General features: G+C 44.7%; 1 protein-coding gene across 1 annotated transcript; it reads right to left on the bottom strand.

Moving 5' to 3' along the window:
- Positions 1 to 1,540: 1,540 nt before the first annotated feature.
- On the bottom strand, positions 1,541 to 19,311 carry RBP2 (retinol binding protein 2). Its single transcript, XM_006907192.1, has 4 exons — positions 19,183 to 19,311; positions 9,713 to 9,891; positions 3,194 to 3,295; positions 1,541 to 1,657 (listed from the first exon to the last, which is right to left on the bottom strand). The coding sequence occupies exons 1-4, from the start codon at positions 19,253 to 19,255 to the stop codon at positions 1,607 to 1,609; spliced, it is 405 nt and encodes a 134-aa protein (XP_006907254.1). The 5' UTR covers positions 19,256 to 19,311; the 3' UTR covers positions 1,541 to 1,606.
- Between the last annotated feature and the right edge of the window lie 3,725 nt (positions 19,312 to 23,036).

Genomic DNA, 23,036 nt, shown 5'->3' with positions numbered 1-23,036 from the left:
GACAAAGGTCCTACTTCACCAGTCCCTCCACTTGCTCCCTGGTCTACCCCAGGAGACGTGCCTACATCTCCTTAGGAGGCTTCCCTCTTCCCCAGAGCCCATGGGAAGACCCCCTCCCCCCGACACACACACACCTTCCCCAGGTCCCTAGCCAGCACATGGCCCCAGCCAGGCACTTTCCTGGCTTTCTTTCCTCAGGAACATGGTTGTCGGGGAGCACAGCTTGCCAGGAGACCCACATCATGGCTCCCTGTGCACAAGTGCTTGGGCCAAGGCTGGTCCCAGGCCACATGACCAGATTACATCTTTCCTTTCCACCCCTGATCCAATTTAGAATTCTCAGGATCAATAAATGATCTGATTATTCAAATCACACCAGAGTGCGCTAATACCACGTACTACCCCTCCTGGTAGTCTACTTTTCAAGGGCAATGTTTGCCTAATGGTAGGATTCTAGGCCCTGCTGCCAAAGGATGAAAGAGATGGCTTTGACTTGTAGTGTCTTTCCAGGACCCCACGAGTGATCCATCATAAACCCATCCTATTAACTACTCTGCTTTTCCAGGTGCATTATTGTATTTGTGTATCCAGCAAGAAAATACATGCTGCTCAGAGTTATGAACCTAATGTTTCAGAAGAACCAGGAGGCCTTACAGGTACTGACCTATTGCTACTCATCATTCACTTGTCTGGACCCCTGGAACTGTGGGGGAGTAACTCCACATAATGACCAGAGCTAGCAGGAACTGAGCCCTTACCGTGTACCAGGTCCCATTCCAAGCACTTTGTATGTATTAACTTGCTTAATCCTCATAATGACAAGTGGAAGAGATGCTATTTTGTCTTCTCCACTTTATAGAAGAGAAAAACAAGGATAGAGAGGCCAAGTGATGTGCCTATGGTCAACCAGCTAAGAAGTAGAGAGGCAGGACCTGAACTCAGGCCGTCTGGTGGTTCTTGGTAACCCCACCACAAGGATACCAGTCTGCCCAGGGCTGAGGGCAGAGGGCTGGACCAAGAGCAACTGGTACTGCAGACCTGCAGAGGCCTTGAGAAGTATCTCTGTCCATGCCGCTCAGATGAAGTACAAACTGGAAGGCATTTGCATCTTAAAACAGAATCTTGGAGAAATGAATGTGTTATCCAAAGGAATGAGTCTCAAATGGGCAATATTCGAGAATTTGTAGGGAATGCTGTGTTGGCTAGAGAATGTTTCCAGGTAAAAATAACCCTCTCCCCCAAAACAAACTAATAAAAACAAACAAACCAAGCTAAACTAAACTAAAAAATAAACGACAACAAAAGCCACCCAGAAAACCACCCTGTAGGCAATTACCAATTCTGTTTATAGAGAAAACTGATAGTTTTAGAAATAAAGGGAGAGAGCTATAAAGGGTTTCAAAGTATAGGAGGGATTTTTGTGTTTTCATTTAATACCAGGTTTCAAAGAAGGAAGAATATGTCTGTCACCGTTACACACTCTGTTTAAAACCCATCCAGATGTCTTAATGGGAGTAGGAGGGTCCCCATGGCTGCTTCCCAAAGCCAGTAAAGAACTCCTCACTGAGAGTGTGGAGCACATGCTCGGCAGGTCCCCTCGCAGCCATCACTTCTTTTTGAACACTTGACGGCACACCTGGTCGCTGCACGTCAGCTCCTGCAACATCGGAAAGTGAGTGAGGGATGACAGGCCTTCCTTCTGCCCAGCCCCTGGCCCTCTTGGGGTGGGGGAAGCTGGAATAAGAGAGGATGCTTAGTCATTTTGGGAAAGTGTATCTCACAGATCCAATCAGCTGGCATGCCCTGCAGGTAGCGGTAATTTGATTTTGACACTTGTATTGCGCTTGAACAACTATAAAAATGAAAAATGCAAGGAAATTACCCTCCTGGGCAGGATTTCTCCTACTTTCGTGATTAAAGTAACATCGCCTAATTTATAAAAGGCAGTGAAGTCATGAAGAAGAGAAAGATCTCATAGGGAGAAGTATTTGGAAGGTAAGGGCTGATAAGCTGTCCCTCCGCTTTGTGGGCTTTCTGGACTCTGGTGATTAGCGCCTTGGTTGGTGGTGGCACCGGCGACAACAGGGTGTGGGTGGCAGAAGGGCTCCCCCAGGTCTGCCTGTGCCAACCAGATGCTGTCCCTAGGCTTTGTCGGCACCTCATGACCCTTTGAGGGTGGAGAGAAAATTATGAGTGTGGCGACAACCATGATATCATTGCGGTTGATGACGAACCCGTTGTCTTAGTCACAGGGGCCACTGGGGATTGTACTATAATTAAACAAACAAACAAACAAACAAACACGTAATTCGAACCAGAGCAGGTAAGAAAAATCGTCAATGGAAACACAGTGAGTGCCTCCCGTATGTCACCAGTTGACATTACCTGCGACATAAAGATCTCAGAGGAGAAAAGCATGGCTCTGAAGGGCACCATGGTGACCTGAATACTGACATTGGAGCCGGGTATCTGGCTGACTCCATAGGTGAGTGAATGAATGAATCAAAAGCCATTCATTGAAGGAGCCATTCATTTAACAAATGAGTGACTGAACACATGAAGGAGTGAAAGATTTTTCATTATTTCAATGCTGGACCCATAAATTGCCTTGAAGATTGAAGAATGAAAAGTTAAACTGTCTAGACAGATATAATTTATTTAAGGAGATCAGCAATTGTTCTTACTGCTCTGTTCTAAATAACCTAAAATGTGTTGGGATCAGGTGGACACAGCTTATGATGAGAGGCCAATGCCCGTGGTCTACAGGCAGTTCCCAGGCCCAGCTCACCCCTGTTCATCCGGCCCATACCCCAACTCCTTTTTTCCTAGGCCTACATAACTGTGAGGAGGCCTGGCCCCACCCTCCTCTGGGCCATCTTAATTCTGTGCCTCACATTTCTCCCCAGCTGGTCTTTTACAGGTTCCCTGCATTTCTCCTTAGATCTTGGTTCCCTAACTCAGCATTTTGAACTTTCATTTTAATTGGAGCCATCCACAGAAACAGCCATACAGATTTCTGCCTGAAGTCTCCTGAGCCAGATGTGAATGGTTTTTTGACTATATGACCACATGCATTTGGCTTGAGCTCAGGGGAGGAGTGCAGGGCCATCTTACTTGTCAAAGCCCCTGGCAAGGTGAATGGGCAGTTTGTATGAGCACAGTGGAAGGAAGCTGGACAGACCCTGGGACTTACCAGGTATAGCTTGTCATCCTCAACCCACTGCCTCCAGCCACGGTTCTCCTTCTCCCCCTTCTGCACACACACGAGGACATCACCTTCCCAGGTGACCAGCGACTGCAATGACAGGTTCACAGACATATGAGATGTGGTCTTGATTGGAACTGGACAAGCCTAAACCCACTGCAGTAGTTCCTGCAGCCATTCCTGGCCCCCCACTTGCTCAATGGGCAGAGCCCTCAGCCTCAGCCAAGCCACGATCCTTCCGGTCTCATTTTCCACATGCACCCTCCATTCCAGCCAAACCAGCTTATTGAGGCTGCTCTATTGTCTTTTAAAGCGTTCTACTCCTCTATTTTATCGTATGGTACAGATAGCATTTCAAATCAGAGGAGGAAAAGATAATGAATTTGACTACATAACAATATAAAATTTCTAGAAGGGAAAAATACCTAAAAGTCAACAGATGAATAACAACCGAGAAAAATAACTGTAATATATATCAGACAAAGGCCTGATTCTCTTATATATAAAGGGCTCCTATAAATCATTAAGGAAAAGATCATTAACCTAAAAGGAAATTCAACAAGGATGTGAGCCAATAGCTTATAAGGGAAAACACACAGACACACAACCCTAGCAGATGGCTTTTAAACATAAGATACTCAACCTCACTCATAATAAGAGAAAGGCAAATGAAGGTTGTTTGTTTTTTAGATATAATTCATCATATGGTCAAAGATCAAAGAGTGGTAACACACTGCAGAGAAGCAGGCACTCTCCTACATGGCTGGTGGATATATTGATTAGTATTAATCTTATTGTGGGGCAATTTTATGTTACCTTTCAAAATATAACATGGTGTATACTCTTTGATCTAGGAATTGTATTTCTGGGAATTTTTCCTACAGGAATCATCTTGTTAGGACTGCCCACTGTAGGGCAATAATAAAGTCATAGACGTGCCCTAACTCACAGGGGCCACACGGATGGCTCCAGTGCCAGCCTTGTCATCTAGAACCAGGAGGGTAGACCTGCTCCTGGGTTTCCTCCAGGCAGCAATGCCTACTGGTTAGAATCACAGAGGTGGCAGCAGAGATGCAGAACTCATGCTAGATGACCAGCAGGTTGGAGAAGACACAAACCTACTGAATCTCAAGAGGCAGGAACCCCCGTGCACGTATTTACAAATTACACACCCCCAAACTCCTCTTGTCCTCCCTTTACCTCTCCCAGCACCTGCATGGGACGATCTTGTGTATGTACCCCCCGAGATGATGACGTCGTTCCCATTTAGGCAGTCCTTCCTCAGGGACGACCCTCATGCTAGGTGATTTTCTTTCAAGTGTGTGCAAACCATATTATGCCTCTATGAACAATATTAGCTAAGGAGCAGATATTTACTTTTCTCTATATTTTGTAAACCCAGTTGGTGATAAACTGAGGTGTTTTTTAATTCACTGTCCTTACACATTCAGGTTTTTTTTTGTTTTGTTTTGTTTTTTGTACAAATCTGTTTTTTACAGATTGTTAAGTGTATCTATTTTGAAAATAACATTTGACCTTGATCATATTCTATATTTTATGTACAATTTTATTTCTCTTTATTTCACTCCTCAACACATCACTGCATTATTTGTTACAGCAAAGGACTAGAAGCCTCATAAATTTTGTCAGGGAGCATCTGGTTAAATATGATGTGGTTCATCCCTGCTATGCAGCCCTTAAAGGAGGCAGTTCTATACTTACAGAGAAGAGCAGTCACCATAGTGCATAAAGTTTTTTAAAAAGCTAGGAGCGGGGCCATGTGCATAAAACAAGAGGGGAATGTGTATGCATGCATGTGTTTGTACAGGCTCTCTGCCAGGATGTCAAAGAACCCTTAACAGTGATTTTCCCTGGAGAGAAAACTGAGAGGCTGGGGCCAGGATAGGAAAAGAATTTTGTTTTTTACTGTTTAAATTCTAACCATCGGCATGTATTAATATTCCCCAAGTTAATTTAACTACAAAATTCTACATGTTTTCTAAGGGAAATATGTCTCTTCTTTCTCAGGGTTATCCAAAGCTTCACATCTTCAAATGTCTTAGAGAAGCTTAATTCACAGGATGCTCTCCTAGCTCTTCTGGAAGGGAGATGTTGGCTGGAATATTCCAGAGTTCCCTCCCAGATAGATGAGAAATTAATATTCATATGTTGTTGTCCATCATCAGTCTTGGACTCAGTCTCCTCCCAAATAGATGGGAAAGGACTCATGTCTCCTATTTGGGCAAAGACTGTGTCTTCTAATCCCTTCCATTCATATTGTCTTACCTAATACATGTTAATTGAATTAGCGTCTGTCTAATGGACACCTAATACATGTTAATTGAATTAGCGTCTGTCTCCCTGCATTAGACAATAAGCTCCATAAACAAAGAGGCCATGTCAGCTGTGCATTTCTTCAACCCCAGACTTGGCACAGTCAGCAGCGCATAGGAGGTGCTTGGTAAGCCTTGTTGAGTATATCCGTGGTAGACTTTGTTAAAACTGAGTCTCGAGGTAAACCCACATAGGGGAATAAATGAGCGCGTGTATTCTTTTTTGATGATAGTTCTTGACAACTCAACCACCCCACCTCCTTGCCTTGGTTTCTATGGAACAACTGGAGTGCACACATATCCATCTATATGGACACTGGAATGGGCCTACACTGAGATTTCCCCTATCACAATGTCCAAAGTTAAGGTCATTTAAAACAACCCTTTATGGTAAATTAGATACAAGTACTGTATCTAAATTTATAGAAGTTGATAACTATACTGTGGTTATATGAGGATATTCTTAGGGAATGCATACTGAATTGTTTAGGAGCAGCATGGCAGATGGTTCAGAAAAAAAATGTATATCAGAGAGAGAGAGGGAGAGGGAGAGGGTATGGAGGGAGGGAGGGAGGAAGGGAAGGAGGGATGGAGAGAGACAGCATATACAAAAGATAAAGCAAATGGAGCAAGATGGTAACAATAGGTAACTCTTGGTAAAGAGTGTATAGGTGTTCTTCGTTATGTTCTTGAAATTTTTCTGTAGATTTGAATCACTCCCAACTAAGTTTTTGAAACAAGGAAAATAGCTCTTTACATTAAGAGACACTATTAACACATTTAAACTCTTCCCAGCATATCCGCCCCCATGTAAGAGTTATTTCTTCAGCATCTACCTACCTTTCAGGCAAACCCTGAGGTGGGAGCCTCCTGGAGGAAGCTTTCTCCTGGGCTCTCTAGGGACATCATGACAACATTAGTGGGTTTAACTGCCATTGTCTTTACCTGCTGTTCCTTGCCCTGTCTGCCCCAATTGCTTAAAATTGAGAAATAATTCACATACAATAAAATTCATCCTTCTACAGTATACAATTTAACCATTTTTAAATATATTCACAAGGTTGTAAAACCATCACCACTATCTAAATACAAAATATTTTCATTGCTTCCCCCCCAAACCCTGCACCTATTAGCAGTCACTCCCTGGCAACAAATTTCTGTCTATAGATTTGCCTATTCTGGATATTTCTGTCTATGGATTTGCCTATTCTGGACATTTCATTTAAGTCAGATAGTAGATGACCTTTTGTGTCTGACTTCTCTCACCTAGCATGATGTTTTCCGAGTTCATCCATGTTGTAATACGGATCAGTACTTCATTCCTTTTTATGTCTGCATAATATTCCATTGCTTGAATATCAATTACTTCTTTTAAATATAATATTATTTGAGGTAACTTGTAAATTTTTGAAAAGAGCTTCAAATTCTCTTAAAAACTAATCAGGGTAGGCAGTGAGGAAGATATGGCCTGCAGGAAGGAAGAAGGGGTCCCTGAGCCCCTCAGAGAAGAGTTGACCCCGTGATCAATGTGGTTTATTGCTGCTGCTCCAGGATGGCAAAGAACTCGGCATTTTAGGGCCCTATTGAGCCTCTGCTGCAATCTCCCCGCTCCAAACATACCTCACCTCCCAAATCTCCCTGATGAATGGGAGATTTTTAGAGGGACTCAGGAGGGTAACCAAAGAGAAGTGGAGCCCGGAGAATAAGAGCGTGAGTACTACACAGACACACACACATGAATGCACGCACATGCACACAGACACACGGCTCGTGGCTACATTCAGGTGTGCCATCAAATGTGGGCAACAGAAATTAATCAGAGAGATAGATCCACCCATTCTCTGTCACTCCTTTCCAGCTGAAGGGTTCCAGTCAAGTTATAGGAAGTAGGTAGTCCTGAGGGCACTTGCTTTGTGTTCAGCCCTTTGCTGGAGACCGAGCAAACTCTGTCCTGGGTACTTCTCAGCCCCTACTAGTGAGTGAGTGAGTGAGTGAGTGTGAGTGTGAGTGTGAGTGTGTGTGTGTGTGTGTGTGTGTTAGTCCCAACTTGTTCCTGTGGGCAAAGCAGAGACAAGAAGTGGAAAAGAGGATTCTCTCTCTTCAGGCAAGGAAAAAAAGAGTGGAAAGTGGAGAGACAGAAGAAGAGTGGGTGTTAACAGACAGAATCCTTTAAGGGACAGAAAGGCTGAAAGGATATGATTTATTTCAGGAAGAATGAGTTCTCTACTATCAAAGGTGATAAAAGAACAAGTCAGAGAGAAGAGGCTTGTTTTTCAGTAGCCCACACCCCAAATGGAAAGACCAGGGAAAATGAATCTTTTCTGAACTGATTAGGTTAGAACAGCAGAGTGATGCAAAAATTCTGATCAAATTTTCCTATCAGTTCTGCTGTCTGATGAATTAGCCTTCCAACCACACAGTTCAGAAAAGCCCTGTCCATCCATCAACCTCGCAGGGAGGGATTCACAAGGGGCCATTCCAGGGCTCGGAAGCTTAGGCTCTCATGCCAAGATTGCTCCGATGGAAGCATTTCCAAGGTGCTTCTCATTTTCTGCTTTTCTTCAGCAAGGAGCACTAAATATAATTCAACTTTGACATGATTGGCTGAGACTATCAATGCTGCAGGATAACTTGAGAAATAAAATGTGTCCTGCTCTCTTGGCTTTAGAGTCAGTACCAGAGAATGATGACAACTTTTCCTCCCAAGCCCAGGAAGGAAGCCAGAGCTCATGTCCCTTGCTATAGGGGAGAGCCGAAACCTCTGACTTTGACAGAGCTCCTGGAAGCACTAGAGAAGAGTAGAACTCTGGGGAGAGTAGGGCTCATGGTGAATGGGGGAGGGCAGGGCGGAGGGCCCTGCATCTTTTTGGCACTTTGAGAGACTGGCCCTCTGCTGGTAGTGAGAGCATGGGCACACTGGGAGCCTGGGCAGAGGTCCTGGTGACGGAATTGGCACACAGGAGGTTGGTGCTAAGAATATTCACGCTGCCCACCCTTGTATAAACTCCATGGGCACGGACAGTGAGCGGTCAATGGCAACCATACTAGATGACAAACCGGAAATCCTTTCCTGGACAGTGTGTTCCATGGGGTTCTTGTATGATGCTAAGATTGGGGTGAGGAAATCCTTAAATTTGACTGAGATTTGATTTCCCCCCATTCCTGTTAGTGGGGACAACCAGGTGTAATTGGATTTGGAAAACCAAAGACATGTGCCCTGAGTGTGAGTGTGAACACTGCAATAATTGGTCACTAGGCAGTAATACCACATGGTGATCCTGGAGGAGAGGGGACTTGTTACTCCTGCTTTCGCCATCACCACCCCACTTCTCCCTGCTGCTACCACTCTGCCTTATTCACAAACTGCTCCTCTTGGTGACGGCTTGCCTCTTCTGTAGACTCTAGTTCTTTGGCTTTGAAATAATTCCCCATTTACGCACTCAGAGTAGTCTGCTCACTTTCAGGGTTCTACCTAAGCCCACACAATTCAAGCAGCTGTAAGTCTGGTCTTCCGATGCATGGAAGATTTTCTTTTTTATTATTATGTCCTGTGAGTGAAGGTGATATTGAAGCAGAAGTCACAAACTTACCAGAGATTTCTCTAAGTTAGTAGAACTGGAGAAACCCTGACTTCATTTTATATATTGAATTTTTTGTTTGCTTTGCATTGCATTTTTCTAAAAATAAATCAGTTGGGATCATCTAAAATTGAGATATTCCATATAAAAACATATGAATTGTCAATATCTCTTTAAAAGAAAAAAAAATCTAAGAACATGAGGCCTCAGTCCTTCATTGTAATGCATGGCTGGTGCTGAGCAGGGCTGCCCTACTAATGAAGCTATGCCATCCAACTCACAGAGTCACCATCCTCTGCCATGATAGTCTACCTTGCCCTGTTCTCCTCGCCTTCCAGGTTCATGTCAGTATATGAGTTGACTTCCTACCCCAGATCCTGGAAAGGCCAGCATCCTTTAATCTCTCTTTTGCTTATAGGCTTAGTGCAGAAGCCAGCTTGCTTCTTCCTACATAAAATAATAATACTTATTGCTAGCATTATTAAGCCTATTCTGGTCCCCCTTTCCAGGATGTTTCTGTCATTTTCTTCGTAGCGAAGCCAAATGGCCACTCCCTGCAGAGTATATAAGTAAAAAATACCTGCCCAGGTTAGTACCTTAACGTTCCGGTTGTCCAGGCCCTTGGTGTACTCCTCAAACTCCACTCCAACAGTGAAATCCAAGTTATAGTTGCGGAACGTGCTGTTGGTTTTTGTCTTGAAGTGATCGTCGTTTTGATCAATGGTCTTTGTCTGATTTAGACGTACTGCAATCTTGCGGGTGGCAAAATCGATATCTGTTGGCAAAGTGAGTTGAAGAGGTTCTGATGTGCTCAGTTAGACTAATTCATTTTTTTTTTAAACAAGGCCAAGCAATCAAGACCAGAGACACAGATTAGGGCAGGCTACCTTTCTTTGCTTAAGTGGAAAACAGAAGTTGTCTTAAACATGGCCAGTTTGGGCATCTCAGTCAATTGTTAGGAAACATGGGGTAATGCATGTCTCATCAGGAGCCATGATAGGAGGGGGGTGTAGCAAGTGGGGCTCATTCTTGAGCTGTAACTCTCCAATTCGTGCTTGTGCACACATATATACACACAGCACACCCATGAATCCACACCCCTCCAGCATAGCAGCTCCATTCTGTCTGACATATTGAATTTCTTTTTTAAGAGTTTGCTAAACAAGAGACTTGATGGGTAAAAGAAAAAGGATTGTTTAAAAATAACCAGTCTAGATCATGGGTAATGAGGGAATTTTGTTAATGTCCACAGCAGGAAAGCATACGTACAGACTTCCATTTTTAAAGCAGGTTGGGGTCTTACCTAGCTCGGATGTTCTCCCTCAGTCATGGCCCTCAGTACAGTTTCAAGCATATTCTGGTTACTTAATAAACACTTGCTTAGAGTTTCTTTTGTTGTTTTTAAGGAAAAGATGGATAATTGTTTATATTTTTATTATGAAAAATTTCAAACAAACCAAAGGAGAGTACAAGGAACTCCATACACCCATCACCCAGATTCAACAATTATCAAGATTTTGCCTCATTTATTCCATCTACGGCTTTTCTATGTCTTCATATTTTAAAGGAAATCTTGTTTATCTCTTACAGAGTAAGTAAAAGGGAGCATACCCTTTGACAGGGTGTTTCATTTCCTAATCTTTGCATTTTATAGTAAGAAGCTAAGTGCTGAGCCTACATCCTTGCATACCCTTTGGTCATGCATAAAATGTCACCCAAGCCAAAAAGTTGCTGTCCTGTGGAATAGATCTAGAAGTAGAGGATAATTCTGGAACTGCTAAATTTCTACCTTTGCTATGAACATCATTAAGCCCTTAGTCTCTTGCCAAATCATATTTGACTTCCTTTATGCCTGTAAATTCTCCATATATCTTTGGATACCAATCTGAATCTTTAATTTTTTTTTTGAAAGTCCACCTGGAAGATTTCAAAAGCAATGAGATTGATTCCATTTTATCCCAAGGGCAATAATAACCCCAAGAGTAAGGGCAGTTCAGATTCGTTGAGGGCTGTTTTCCTGAGAGTTCCAGCCCCATCTCTATGACAGGTAGGTGATTAAACCTCACACTCTGTGCTGTCTGCTGGGGGATAAATACTATTGTGTCCACAGGAGAGACCAGCAGCTACCAACAGTTCAGGGAGCTTGTGTCAGTTTGGAGAATTAACATCTCTGCTGGCTGGGCATCCACCCCTTCTGCTGCCCTTCTGCAGTAGCCAAGCATGACCTCCCTCCCTCTCTCTCCCCATTTCCCTTCTGACTCATTTTCTTCTGAATCCCTCTTTGATAAATAGGATTCTCCTTCTCCCAAAGAACCAAGGAGAAGCCCGAGCTGGCTGTTTGGACAATGACAGGATTACGTCTGCATGGATGAGGGCCCTGGCTGGTCTCTTGGACCCTAAATGGTATAAAGTCAGCTTTTATTATAAGAGAATAATTTTAAATAACATCAAGCTGCCCAGGAGGTAAAAAAATTTACATACTTGCATCCTAAGTTGAAACAAAATTATGTTAGAGTTGGCCCAAACTGGTACATGAATGCTAGTGCCTTGCTCAGCCACTGTTCCTCACTACTGGTTGAGAAACCTCCACGTCTAGGAATTCCCCAGTGAGTCCCAAAGCTGGCTGCTCCTCAGGATCACCTGGGAAGATATAAAAACTACAGACTGCTGGGTCCTATCCCAGACCCCAAATCTCTGGATAGTTTCAGACCTTGGACTTCTTCATAGAGACCTGTTTGGAGAAAGACTTCTATGGTTTAAAAAATCTGAAAGCTACTGTCTAAGCATCTACTCATGTCATAGGCGGTGAAATGGAGGCCTAGAGAGGTTAAGCGACTAGTCTAAACATACCCAGCTGAAACAGCAACCACAGCGGTTTGGTAATTGGACGGCTGTGTAGAAGAATCAAATTGGGAGGACGAAACATTGGTTTTGAGCTTGCGTGACCGAGGCGAGAGGTGAGAGTCAAGGAAGTCCAAGACCGTACTAGTTTTAGGGGGGAACATACTAGCTGGGTTTTAGGTAATGTGAGTCAGGGGGCCATGCTGCGTGGACCCTTGCTCCTATTTGGGGTGATGATGAAGACACGCCTTCGAACCAATCAGGAATGGTGCCCCATGGTGGGACCTCCCTGGAGAAACCTCCCTCACTTCATTCTCCCAAAAAACCCATGAGATAAGTATATTATCTCCATTTTACCGAGAAGGAAACTGGCTCAAAGAAGCTGTGTCACTTGCCCTTGGTTAGATAGTGAGGAAGCAATGGAGGTAGGACTTGAACCCAGGACGATCTGTCTCCAGGACCAGCACTGTGCTCCACAAGCTCTGGGCTGGCCTGTCTCTTCAGGTCAGACCTTCTTAGTTTGTGCACTTTCTATGGCTCCCTGAGATACCAGTAACTTCTAACTCTTCCTTACGTTTCCCCTGGAGCCACAAGGACTTCTGGATCCAGCTGGAAGAGACCTCCCTGTTTGAAATGGTTTATCTGCCCCAAACCTCAAGCCTACTGTCCCCACCTGACAGCAATGGTTTTCTGGGCTCAGGGCTCTTTAAGGAGTCTGAGTTGAAGCAGTCACACTCTAATCCCTACATGTTCTCTGACAGCTCAATTAGCTTCAGCTCTGAAGCTCATGGGCATGTCTCTGACACACAGCCTGCAGGCCACATAGGTGACCCTTTATGCTATGAACACTTCTAGGCATCTCAGCCAGCAGTCACAGAGACCACGGTGCCCCACTGTGTTTGCCATAGGGCTCAGATACATATATTTGGCAATCAAAAAGAAAAAAATCCTGTCATCAATGAAGGTTGGAAAATGAGAAATTAAAACCAAGAGAGGCTAGTTTCTGTACTGAAGCACGTCACGGAGCCTTTAATCTAGGAAAGATGCTTTGTGACTCCAACTAGAGGATGCAAGATGTAGCCTTTCCCAACCTCTTGTGGCTATAGAACTGCTTTGTGGTAGGGAATCCAGCTGGCTGCATGATCCACAGAACATAACATGAAAAGGACTGACCAAACCCCTTCTGAGGCATTTATCTCAGTCACCTGGGTCCTCAGTTATGGAAAAGTCTGTTCAATTTTTCTCCCTTTGAGGCAACTGCTGGACTGTTTGGAAGGGAGAAGGCTAGACAAGACCAAGTGGTCAAGGATTTCTGACTTAGATGAATCCTTCCTTAAAATTGCTAAAAGCCACTAAAGAATATCTTCCCTATTCTAGTCAATATAAATGCGTGCTTGCAGTAGGCGGAGGGCTAACATGTCACACTCCAACTCATGTTTCTCTCCTCCTCTCAGAAAAATGTCAGCTTATGTACATGTGTCTAACTTCAGTCACATGGCTAGATACATGTGTCCAGATCTAGAAGCAGCAGAGAGCAGTGTCTGTAAGTGGAGCTATTGTGAACTGCCTCAGGTTATTTTGAGGATTAAGTTTGATAGTGTGTCTGAAGAGCTCTGCCTAGTGGCTGGTGGCTTGTGGTAATGGCGCCATAAATGGCAGCTGCGGGCATCATCGTAATCACCATTACTAAGTCCCCTGAGCTCACAGGCCTGTTTGCTTGGAGTCCTTCGCATTTTTCCAGATACTCCCTGTATGTTTGCTTCTGAATCCCTGCCTCTGTGCTCCCAGCTCTCCAGATCTCATAAGGCCCAGCCCCAGTTTCGCCTGCTCCAGCCTGTTCTGCTTTTTCTTGCTTCCTTCCTCGCCTGCTATCCAGGGCATGCTATTGTATGCCCCAGGGGACACGACCTGGTATTTTCACTTGATCTTAGTCAAAAGGCCACGCAGTGATTACTGCCTGGTATTTTCCTCTGACTTTTTCTTGGGGTTGATTCTTTCTTCCAAAGTCTCACCTCTTTGAGGACAGGGACACTGCTGTCGCCTTGCTCTGTGTCACCACCTAACACGGCCCAGGGCTGGGCACAAAGTAGATGCTCAAGAAACACTTATGGATTGGTTAATGGGGGAACATGTTCTAGGACAGTAGTTCTCAAAGTGAGGTCCCTGGGCTGGCAGCATGACAGTACCTGGGACCTCTTAGAAATGTAAGCTCTGGGGCTCACCCTAGACCTATGGGGGATTGGGCCCTGCTTGTTTTTACAAGCCTTCCAAGTGATTCTGTGTACGCTACAGTTTAAATTACTGGTACAAATGAATGAATGTGAGGGTCGGATCCAGGTCTAACTCCTGGCCCTGATTTCCCAGTTATTGTCACTTTCCCTTTTTGAGCCTCAGTTTTCTCACAGTAAAACGGGGAGAAAAGGGCTCATTTTATAGTCATTTAATGTAAGAATTCACTTAAAATGATGATAAAATGCTTTCCACAGTGCCAAAGAGCCTGTGGGTTTTTGATGCACATTGCCCTCCATGCCTTGGTCTTTTCTATTCAGATCAAAACCCATGACTAGATTGGCATTTAGTCTGGAGTGAAATATTTGGGTCACATTTATATGTCGCCACAGCCATCTGCTGTCCAAGGGCCCTGGATTCTGAAGAAACAGTCAGAATGGTGGCTGATCTACTCCCTCCCTCACATAGCCCTGGCCTGTCTCACAGGCATTTCCCTAGCTTCTTTACTCCCCGGTTTGGCCAGTGGGTAGAACCGACTTTAGCTCCCACTCTGGCCCTCCGTGCTAAGTCCATGCACGCTGCGCTATGCCCTGCTGCCGGAATCAGTTAGAAGATGGGAAAGAAAACCACGGGTCATGTATTACCCAGATACAACAAAGAAGGGGTCTCCAGCAGGCGAAACAACGAAGGAAGAATAGGGAATTAGAAGTTTAGAATTGAAGTGTTCCTCAGCGAGCAAGTCTATTTTCTCTCCCCAGATGTGGAAATCGAGGCCGAGAAACATTAAGTAGTGAGTTCAGAGCTAGGCTGGAGCTCCGGGAAATTTGTCTACAAATACCTTCCACTGATCATTCACAACTAAGGCTTCCCTAACAAAAATTATTATTTGTCCTTGGTTGCTTAGAAAGGTAGATCACAGCTAAAAATGCCTATTGCTGAAGGAACTGGTTTGTCCTGGAAACACCATCCCTAGTCAAGCTTTCTGATCAGTGCCGGAGGAATCGTGTTAGGGGCTCAATGTAAACGGAATCGAGCATACTTCTCCGGATTGAAAAATGGTGTGGCCTCTTGGCCACCCTTTAGCGTTTACACAGGCTAGTTAATCATATCGCCTCTGCTCCACATGAGGGAAGGGAGCCAAATGTTTTGTTGGCAGATTCGTGATATTTCTAGTCAAAAAAAAAAAAAAAAAGTTTACCTTCAGCTGTAAAATACACATACACACACACATATAGATTGCAGAAACACTTCCTCTTTGTAGTTTGCAGAGAAAATTATTTTCTTGATATAGTATTTTAACACCAGGGCTATCGAATATATTTTATCTGCTTTTCTGGACTAAAGGTAGCTTTGAGCCTGATTTATAGCCAGGTAAAATGAATTTCTATCTCAGAGGAAAAGGTTCAAAGGCAAGCTATTTTTGAATAATATATATGGCTTGTAGCTGCTGCAGAAGAAGAAAAAAAACAACACTGAAATGACTTTATTAAAAGCATACTTTTCATAACTGCATTTTGAACAATGCAAGCCATAAAGTTGAAATATGAGTATGCTATTCAACATTCAAATGCTTTGTAATGTGCTTGTGAAAAAAGCTAAAGTTGCAGGCTAAAAGGGCAGGTGCTCTTTGTAAATTAAAGAGCAGAGATGCACACATATTCATCATATGAAATCCGAGACCCGTTCCAAGTACAGCTTCAATGGGCTTCAAACCTGGACTCCTTAATTCTCAAATTATCAGCACTCTTAGGCAATTGTGAAAAGCAGAGTGGAAGAGCAATCTTCTCTATTTTTCCATGTCATTTCTTCCTCCAGATAACATATTTAGCCAGGAATGGGCCTGGTCCCCTCCCTCCCTCCTCTTCTCGCTCCCTCATGGACATCTCCAAATAGGTTTAAATTTTTCCTCTGGTCCGCAGAGGCAGGCTGGAGACGCTGGGGTGCCTCCCTGCTCCCCTTGCACTAATCCCCCTCATCACTCATAGTCTAATATTTACCACTGGAATCAGGGTGGAGGTACTGCCAGTGCATGCAAGGAAGGAATAAAACTTATCTTCACCTGGGCTTTTTCCATCCCCGCCCCGCACCCACCCAATCCCAGCACTTAACTAACCTGTTAGAAAGTACATTCGGTGCCATGTGGTTCAAGTAAAGTCTTTGGCAAGGTGACTTGTGAGCACCAGCAGGAACCCAAATTTTGTGAAGGCAGAAGAGGATGTAGCATTGACCCTTGGCACTCACTCTTTGAAAATTAACATCTTTGATAATTTGGGGCAAAACCAAAGCTGGCCATGACATGTCATTCTGCTGTGGCTGGCAGTGAGTCATGTGGGGAGGCTGGTATGTGACATGAGTCACCTGGAGTCTCTCCTTTTCTACTGAACCAGTGACCAGGCTCACAGAGAAAGCCGACTCTCTAGTGCTGGGGTAAGGAAGTGACGGTTCTATGGCAGGAAGTAACGTTATACTTACAAATATCTATACATCTGGGATTTGCTGAGATGTCCACATATATTCTCCCCAAACACCCAGGGCCTCGTGCTCAAAAAGGCACGGTAGGCAAGCTTCACTGACTTGTCAGTGTTGGAAAAGCCACCCCCGCCTCGTGGAGTGGGTGTGGAGGAAACTATCCAGATCTGCTGGTTTGCTTTCAGCAGGTCGAACTGACAGGGTGGCCCCACCTTAGCTGCTTCCAGCTGAGCCCTTTGATACCCATTTTGTTACTGCCAGTAATGTGTCCCTCTGGGCAGGTGAGAGGAATCCAGTGTCCTGTTTCCATGGTGGGAAGGTGACTCCAGCTGAGGCATTTCTGCATGGAGCATCATGGACTTTAGCTGGAGCAACTTCCCGGGGCCGCGCGACACTGTGAGCTATCAGCAACTAGGTAAACTGAGGCACCAAGCATTTCCGCATTCTGGGTTTAACTAGTACTATCACCTATGGTTTCAATCAGGAAAGGATTCTGCTACCCACTCTACACCCAGAGCTGAAATGATATTCTCATTAGAGTGGAATCATCGTAGTATGATGCTAAATCAGAAGGTTTAACTGAAGGTATCCAATACCATGGATACCTATGACAGAGCTATCCAAACATCACATTCACGACATTGAAGGTGTAAGTTGGTATGGAAGAGGAAGGCTCTTTTTAGAGAGAGGATTTTCTGGAGAGAGCTCCCAGTGTGCCCTGCATCCCCCAACCCGCCCAGAGGGGACAGAGGGTGCTGATAGGAGTGCGTGCCTCTCACCTTTAACCTAGAGAAAGAGGCCTCAGGGCTCACCCTGCAGAGTTGAAAACTAAACTGAGACTGGATTTTATATCTAACGTCACTACAGGGCTTATTATTTGCAAACGACAAAGTTACTTTCTGATAATATTACCTGAGTCCCCCTTGTTCAGCATGCTGCTGAAACCTTGAAACCCCAAACAGCCCTCGTTCAAGTGCTTTCAATCATACCAAACCACAACCACTTCCAACATCATCTGGAGAAATAGGCAAGGCTGGTGCTATTTGCCTGATTTGGCAGATGAGGAAATTGGTTCTGAAAGTTTAAAAAATTGGTCTAGGTCAGAGTGAAAGCCTCAGGTCTATTGGTCCCTCTGGTTTGGTTTCCTCCTCTGTACAATCTTGTCCAGAATTATAGTTCTATAGCACCAGACCATTTATTTACCTGCAGATTGAACTGGAATCCCAGCTGAGCCCCTTGAGACCTGTTTTCAGTCACTGCCAGGGCCTGCCCCACTTGTGTCCCCCTGGGCAAGTGAGAGGGGTCAGGTGACTTGTCTCCATGGTAGGATGGCGACTCCAGCTGAGGCATTTCTGCATGAAGCATCATGGACTTAAGTTGGAGCAACTTCCTGTGGCCGCAGAACACAGCAGGGCTCATTCAGGGAGCTAGACAGGTGCACCAGGGTGAGGGCACTGGGAGGAGGATTTTTGCTTCCTTCCTGTTGTCCCATGTATATTGAGGTAAAATTGATAGCCAGGAGCAAAACAAAACCAAAAAACTGCCAAACATGTCACAGCCCTCCTTATTCACCGACGCGGTGGAAATGTTCATCAAACTAAAAGTTCATTGCACAGAAAAATCCATGATATTCATTCTTAGTGAGACTTCCCATCACCATATCCAAATTATCAGACCTCCTACCTGCACGCAGGCTTTTTTCTCGTATTTCGCACGGGGAAGTTCCAGCCAGGAATTCCCTATGCGGAGACCGCTAAAGGTGGAAGAGATGATCAGGAGGCTATTGCAGGTTCAAATAAGGATGGGCAGCCAAAGCCCCTCGCTCCGTGCCTGGCCCATGATAGCTGCCCAGTGAAGTGAGCTTCCCTCTGTGGGTCCAGTTCTGCTGGTTTCCAGTGTTTTCTGACAGCCCCGCAAGAGATCTCACCGGAGAGTCAACTCAGTTGACACACTGATTGAGCCCCTAGCCTGGAGTTTAGTTTAGAAGCCAGAGAAGCAGTGCTTTTTTGAATCTATATGACAAAAGCCTTTCCTAGCCTTCTGCAGGCTTGATTTCCTCTAGGCTGAGAGAGATGTTAGCCACTTTTCTGCTTCCCCACTACAAGACTGACAAAAGAGCAAGATAGGGGTCATTTGTGGATAATATCAGGCCCAACTGGTTATCTAAGAGATGGCTGTCACAAGGCAGGGGAGCTACTGCATTATCCTCTTGTTTGGCTTTACTAGTGTATGTATGCATGCGTGTCTGCAGGTGGATGTGTATGTGTGTCCTCCGCTCAGTGTATCTTTTCTGTGTGTCAGGTACTATGCTAAGGACATTCTGATATCATCTCATGTATTATTATTCCCAATTTGCAGGCAAGGAATCTGAGCCTCAGAGAATTTATATGGCTTGATCGGGAGCTAGTAAGGGAGGAGCGAGGCTTGCCTTCAGGTCAGTGGAACTGCATGGCAGCACTGTCTAGAGGATCAGACCCCAGTCCTCCTGAAGCTGCTCTCCCTCGCTCACCCTCAACCTCCTCCTTACCCAGGGCCTTCATGTAGCCTTCAAAGTTGTCGTTACTCTCCAGTTCCCAGGTTCCATTTTGGTCCTTTGTCATGGCGGTGGCCTCTGGTTACCGTGGGTGTGTGGTAGATGTCAAGGAGCCGGCTGCAGGGAAAGCGTGTTGAAATGAGTCACTTTTATAGCCTAGTGGATCGCATTTATGACTTTGAAGATAATAGGTTCAAAGGTGATAAGCACAGCCCAAAGGAACTTTTCTTTCCTTTGCAAAGTTCAGAAGGACAACATGCAAAATCCTGGCCAGGCAAGGGTGTCCTGGTGAACCCCACCACATGCAGGGCGCTGGGGCAGCTCATTTTCACTGGCTGGGCTTCCATAGAGCCTGTGGCCCCACAGAGAACACTCCACCCAGCACCTGAGAAAAATAAATAGCCAGTACCCACCCTGCATGCACTATAGGCCACCAGTTCCTAGGCCTCAAACCTGGAGCCTGTCAGCCAGGTAGCTAGCACTTCTAGTCTGGCTGATGAAGCCAAAATGATGGAACTCTCACCTGTGGCCCTCTTCCCTACTCTGTAAGACCAGCCTGTATTTTTCATCTTGTTTCACCTTTCAAGAACTCTGAGTTATGATTAATCATCTCCATTTTACAGATGAGAACTGCTCAAGGAGGTTAAATCACACATCTAATAACAATTGGTAAGTGACTTAAGCTGGGATTCAAACCTAGGCCCGCCTGGCTCCAAAGCTCTTTCCTCAACAGTGTGCTAAAGTCAGCATGGAAGGGCAGCTTGAGAGCCTGACTCTCACTTGCTTCCCCGAGGGCCTCTAAGCAGCAGGCTTACTCAAGAAAAGTACCTTCTAGGAGCATGAATCTGCTGAAAGCAAGCAGGACATGGAGGGAGGCCAGATGGCAGGCATAGGGACAGTGAGACTCTGCTTCAAGACCCTTACAAAGTTAGGAACCTCTAGAGCAGGGGTTCTCAAACTCTAGTGTGTGTCAGATTCACCTGGAGGGCTTATTAAAACACAGATTGTTGGGCGCGACTCTCGAATTTCTGATTTAATGTGTCTGGGGTAGGGCCCAAGAATTTAATTTTTAGTAGGTTCCCAGGTGCCACTAGTGCTGCTAGTCTAAGACCACATTTTAAGACCTACTTTAGAGAGTAATAGAAATAGAAGAAACCAATGGAGAGGGAACATAGAATCTTTTTTTAAAAATTAATTTGCAATTTTTCAATTACAGTTGGCATACAATATTATGTTAGTTTCAGGTGTACGACATGGTGATTAAACATTTATATAACTTACAGTGTGATCACCCCCAGTACATCTAGTACTCATCTAATACCATACAGTTATTACAATATTATTAACTATATTCCTTATGATATACTTCACATCTTTACAAATTTGTACTTCTTAATCCCTTCCCCTTTTTCACCTCCCACCCCAGAAAACAGAGTCTTTTAAAAAGTTTCAGAGTTGGCCACGCTAAGTTTTGAACCCAGTTTTCACTGCTTCCTAACAGTGGGACCCCTGAACACTCACCTTCTTTGACTGTCAAGTTCATCCCTTGAGTCTCAGGGTCATTGTGAAAATTAAAGGTGATAATAAACATAAAGCTCTTAGCAGAGTCCCTGACACATAGCATGTATTTGTTCCAAGGTAGTGGCTATGGCATGGGTTTGTAGATTAAGCTCCTAGTAAGTATTTGGCTTTTCATGTGTCCTCAACAAAACACAGCTTCAATATGCTCTTTGGTTTCAGATCTGTGAGTGTAGAATAAAGGAGGGTGGGTACTAGGGGAAAAAAGTGAGAGACAGTGGATGAAAGAAAGTGATTGCCAATCACCAACTCAGCCAGTGTTGCCTCCACGCCTTCTAGCCAAGGAGGACCACCTGTTGTAGAATTGGCAGCAGAGCCCCAATTTCAAAAGTTCTAGTGTGGTGAGGAGGCGGGAGGTAGACGGGGTACAGGGGTCAAATATGTGGTGACAGAAAGAAATCTAACTATGGGAGGTGAATACATAGTGCAAATATATACAGGCTTTACTGTTAAAGTTTGCAGCTGAAACTTGATTTCATTAACCAATGTCACCATAAAAAAAATTAATTAAAAAAAAAATTGCTACTAAAAAAAAAAAAAGTTCTGTCCCAGGGCCCCTTAACTCTCCACATATACGAACAAATCACATACTGGATGTTCCATTTTCTCAGCTCCCTGGGTGTCTACACTTTGGAACTTACATAACTCTCTGTGGAATCCCTTAGGTGACTCTTAACCCTGAGAAAACTCATCAGCCATAAACCAGTCTTCCTAGGTTGCAAGAAACTTTATGGAGACCACACTAAAAAGTGAAGGTGTGGGTCTTTCAAGAAGCTTGGGTCTAAGATAAATCAGTCAGCTAAGAGCAAGCGCAACAGGGATCCCCAGGCATTTACCTGCAGTTCTCTGGAGTATCTGACTACCTGGGCTCCTCGCTGCCTTCCAGAAGCCAGGTAGCTTCTCAGGCCCAGGCCTGCCCAGCTCAGCCCTCTCTTCTTCTCACGAGATGTGAAGGCCTTTCTTAAGCAGGCAAATGGCATCACCTGGTTGCTGTCTCAGCTTCTCTTCAGGGCCCACTCCTTCCTTTCCCTTTGAGCAATACCCTGTGACTTGCATAACTGGCTCAACTACATGTGCTTATTGTGGAAAGTAGATAGTGCATCAGATTTGTTTCACCTGGATGGATACCCAGGAGGAAAGGGACCTGCAACTCCTTCAGCTAGCAGGCAGCACAGGGCCTTGCTTTAGTTTTTATGTAAATTGTGCATCTTCTCCAGTTTTGTTCCCAAAAGGAAGCTCCAGAAGAGCAGGAGGTCACAAAATCTCATGTCTCCCAGGGCCAAAAGGATCAAATTGCTCTGGCCCAGAAAGGGGCCATTTGCAATCACCTGTCCTCCCCATTCCCCCATGCCCCCTTACCAACAGTCAAGAGGAGATAGAGAGCTGGCAGGGGTCACTCCAGACCACCTCTTCCTGAGGGGGCTGCCTCTCCAAGGATTCCTGGGATGCCCTTGGCAGTCCCACCCATAGAGGTTGTTTTCACTAGACCTAGGGAATGCTTGTCACTTCCCAGATTAGGCAAAATCTGTTTATTTACTGCCTCTCTCCCTGAGATTAGGGGCCATTTCTTGTTTTGTTTACCACCATATCCCCAGTGCCTAGCACATGGCAGATGAGGAATAAACAAGTGTTTGTGGAGTGAAGAATGCTTGTCTTGAGTGTGAGTCGGGGAGGGCCCAATTTCCCCCCAATTTTCTGCGTACTTTGTGGAAGGAAGGGCAGGAGGACTTTAACTACCAGTCATGCTATGACCAATCATAATTCTTTTCAGAACTTCAAATTAACTGAGAACATTGGTGAGTTAATCAATAAGATATTGGTCTAATACTTTCCCATCATTTATCAAATGCCATTTGATGTGTTAAAATCAATGAAAATGTGCCCATTCAAAACCTTTATTAGTATTTTGTTTCCAATAACTGGTTTGACCCATGATTAGAATAACAATTGTGACCTTTCCTTGGAGTGCTGAGCACTTGTCCAAGCTTGTTTCATTTAACCCTCTTAGCAACGCTTTGAGGGAGGGGGTGTCAGTCGAAGGGGACCTGGGGGTTCTTTAGCTACTAGGCAGCTGGGCCTTGTTTTAGTTTTTATGTAAATTGTGCATCTTCACTTTTGCTTATGGAAGGCAGAACCAGGAGAGCAGGAAGTCACAAACCCTCAACACTCCCAGGGCCAAATTGGCCCAGAGAGGGGCCCATTTGCAATCCCCTACTCTTCCCACCCTCTCCCACTCCCTTACCAACAGTCAGGAGAAGGTAGGGAGCTGG

The sequence above is a fragment of the Pteropus alecto genome, unplaced genomic scaffold, assembly GCF_000325575.1.
Source record: "Pteropus alecto unplaced genomic scaffold, ASM32557v1 scaffold92, whole genome shotgun sequence".
Taxonomy (NCBI): Eukaryota; Metazoa; Chordata; class Mammalia; order Chiroptera; family Pteropodidae; genus Pteropus; species Pteropus alecto.
The sequence above is the reverse complement of the archived record's forward strand: the minus strand, read 5'-3'. Positions and strand labels throughout refer to the sequence as shown.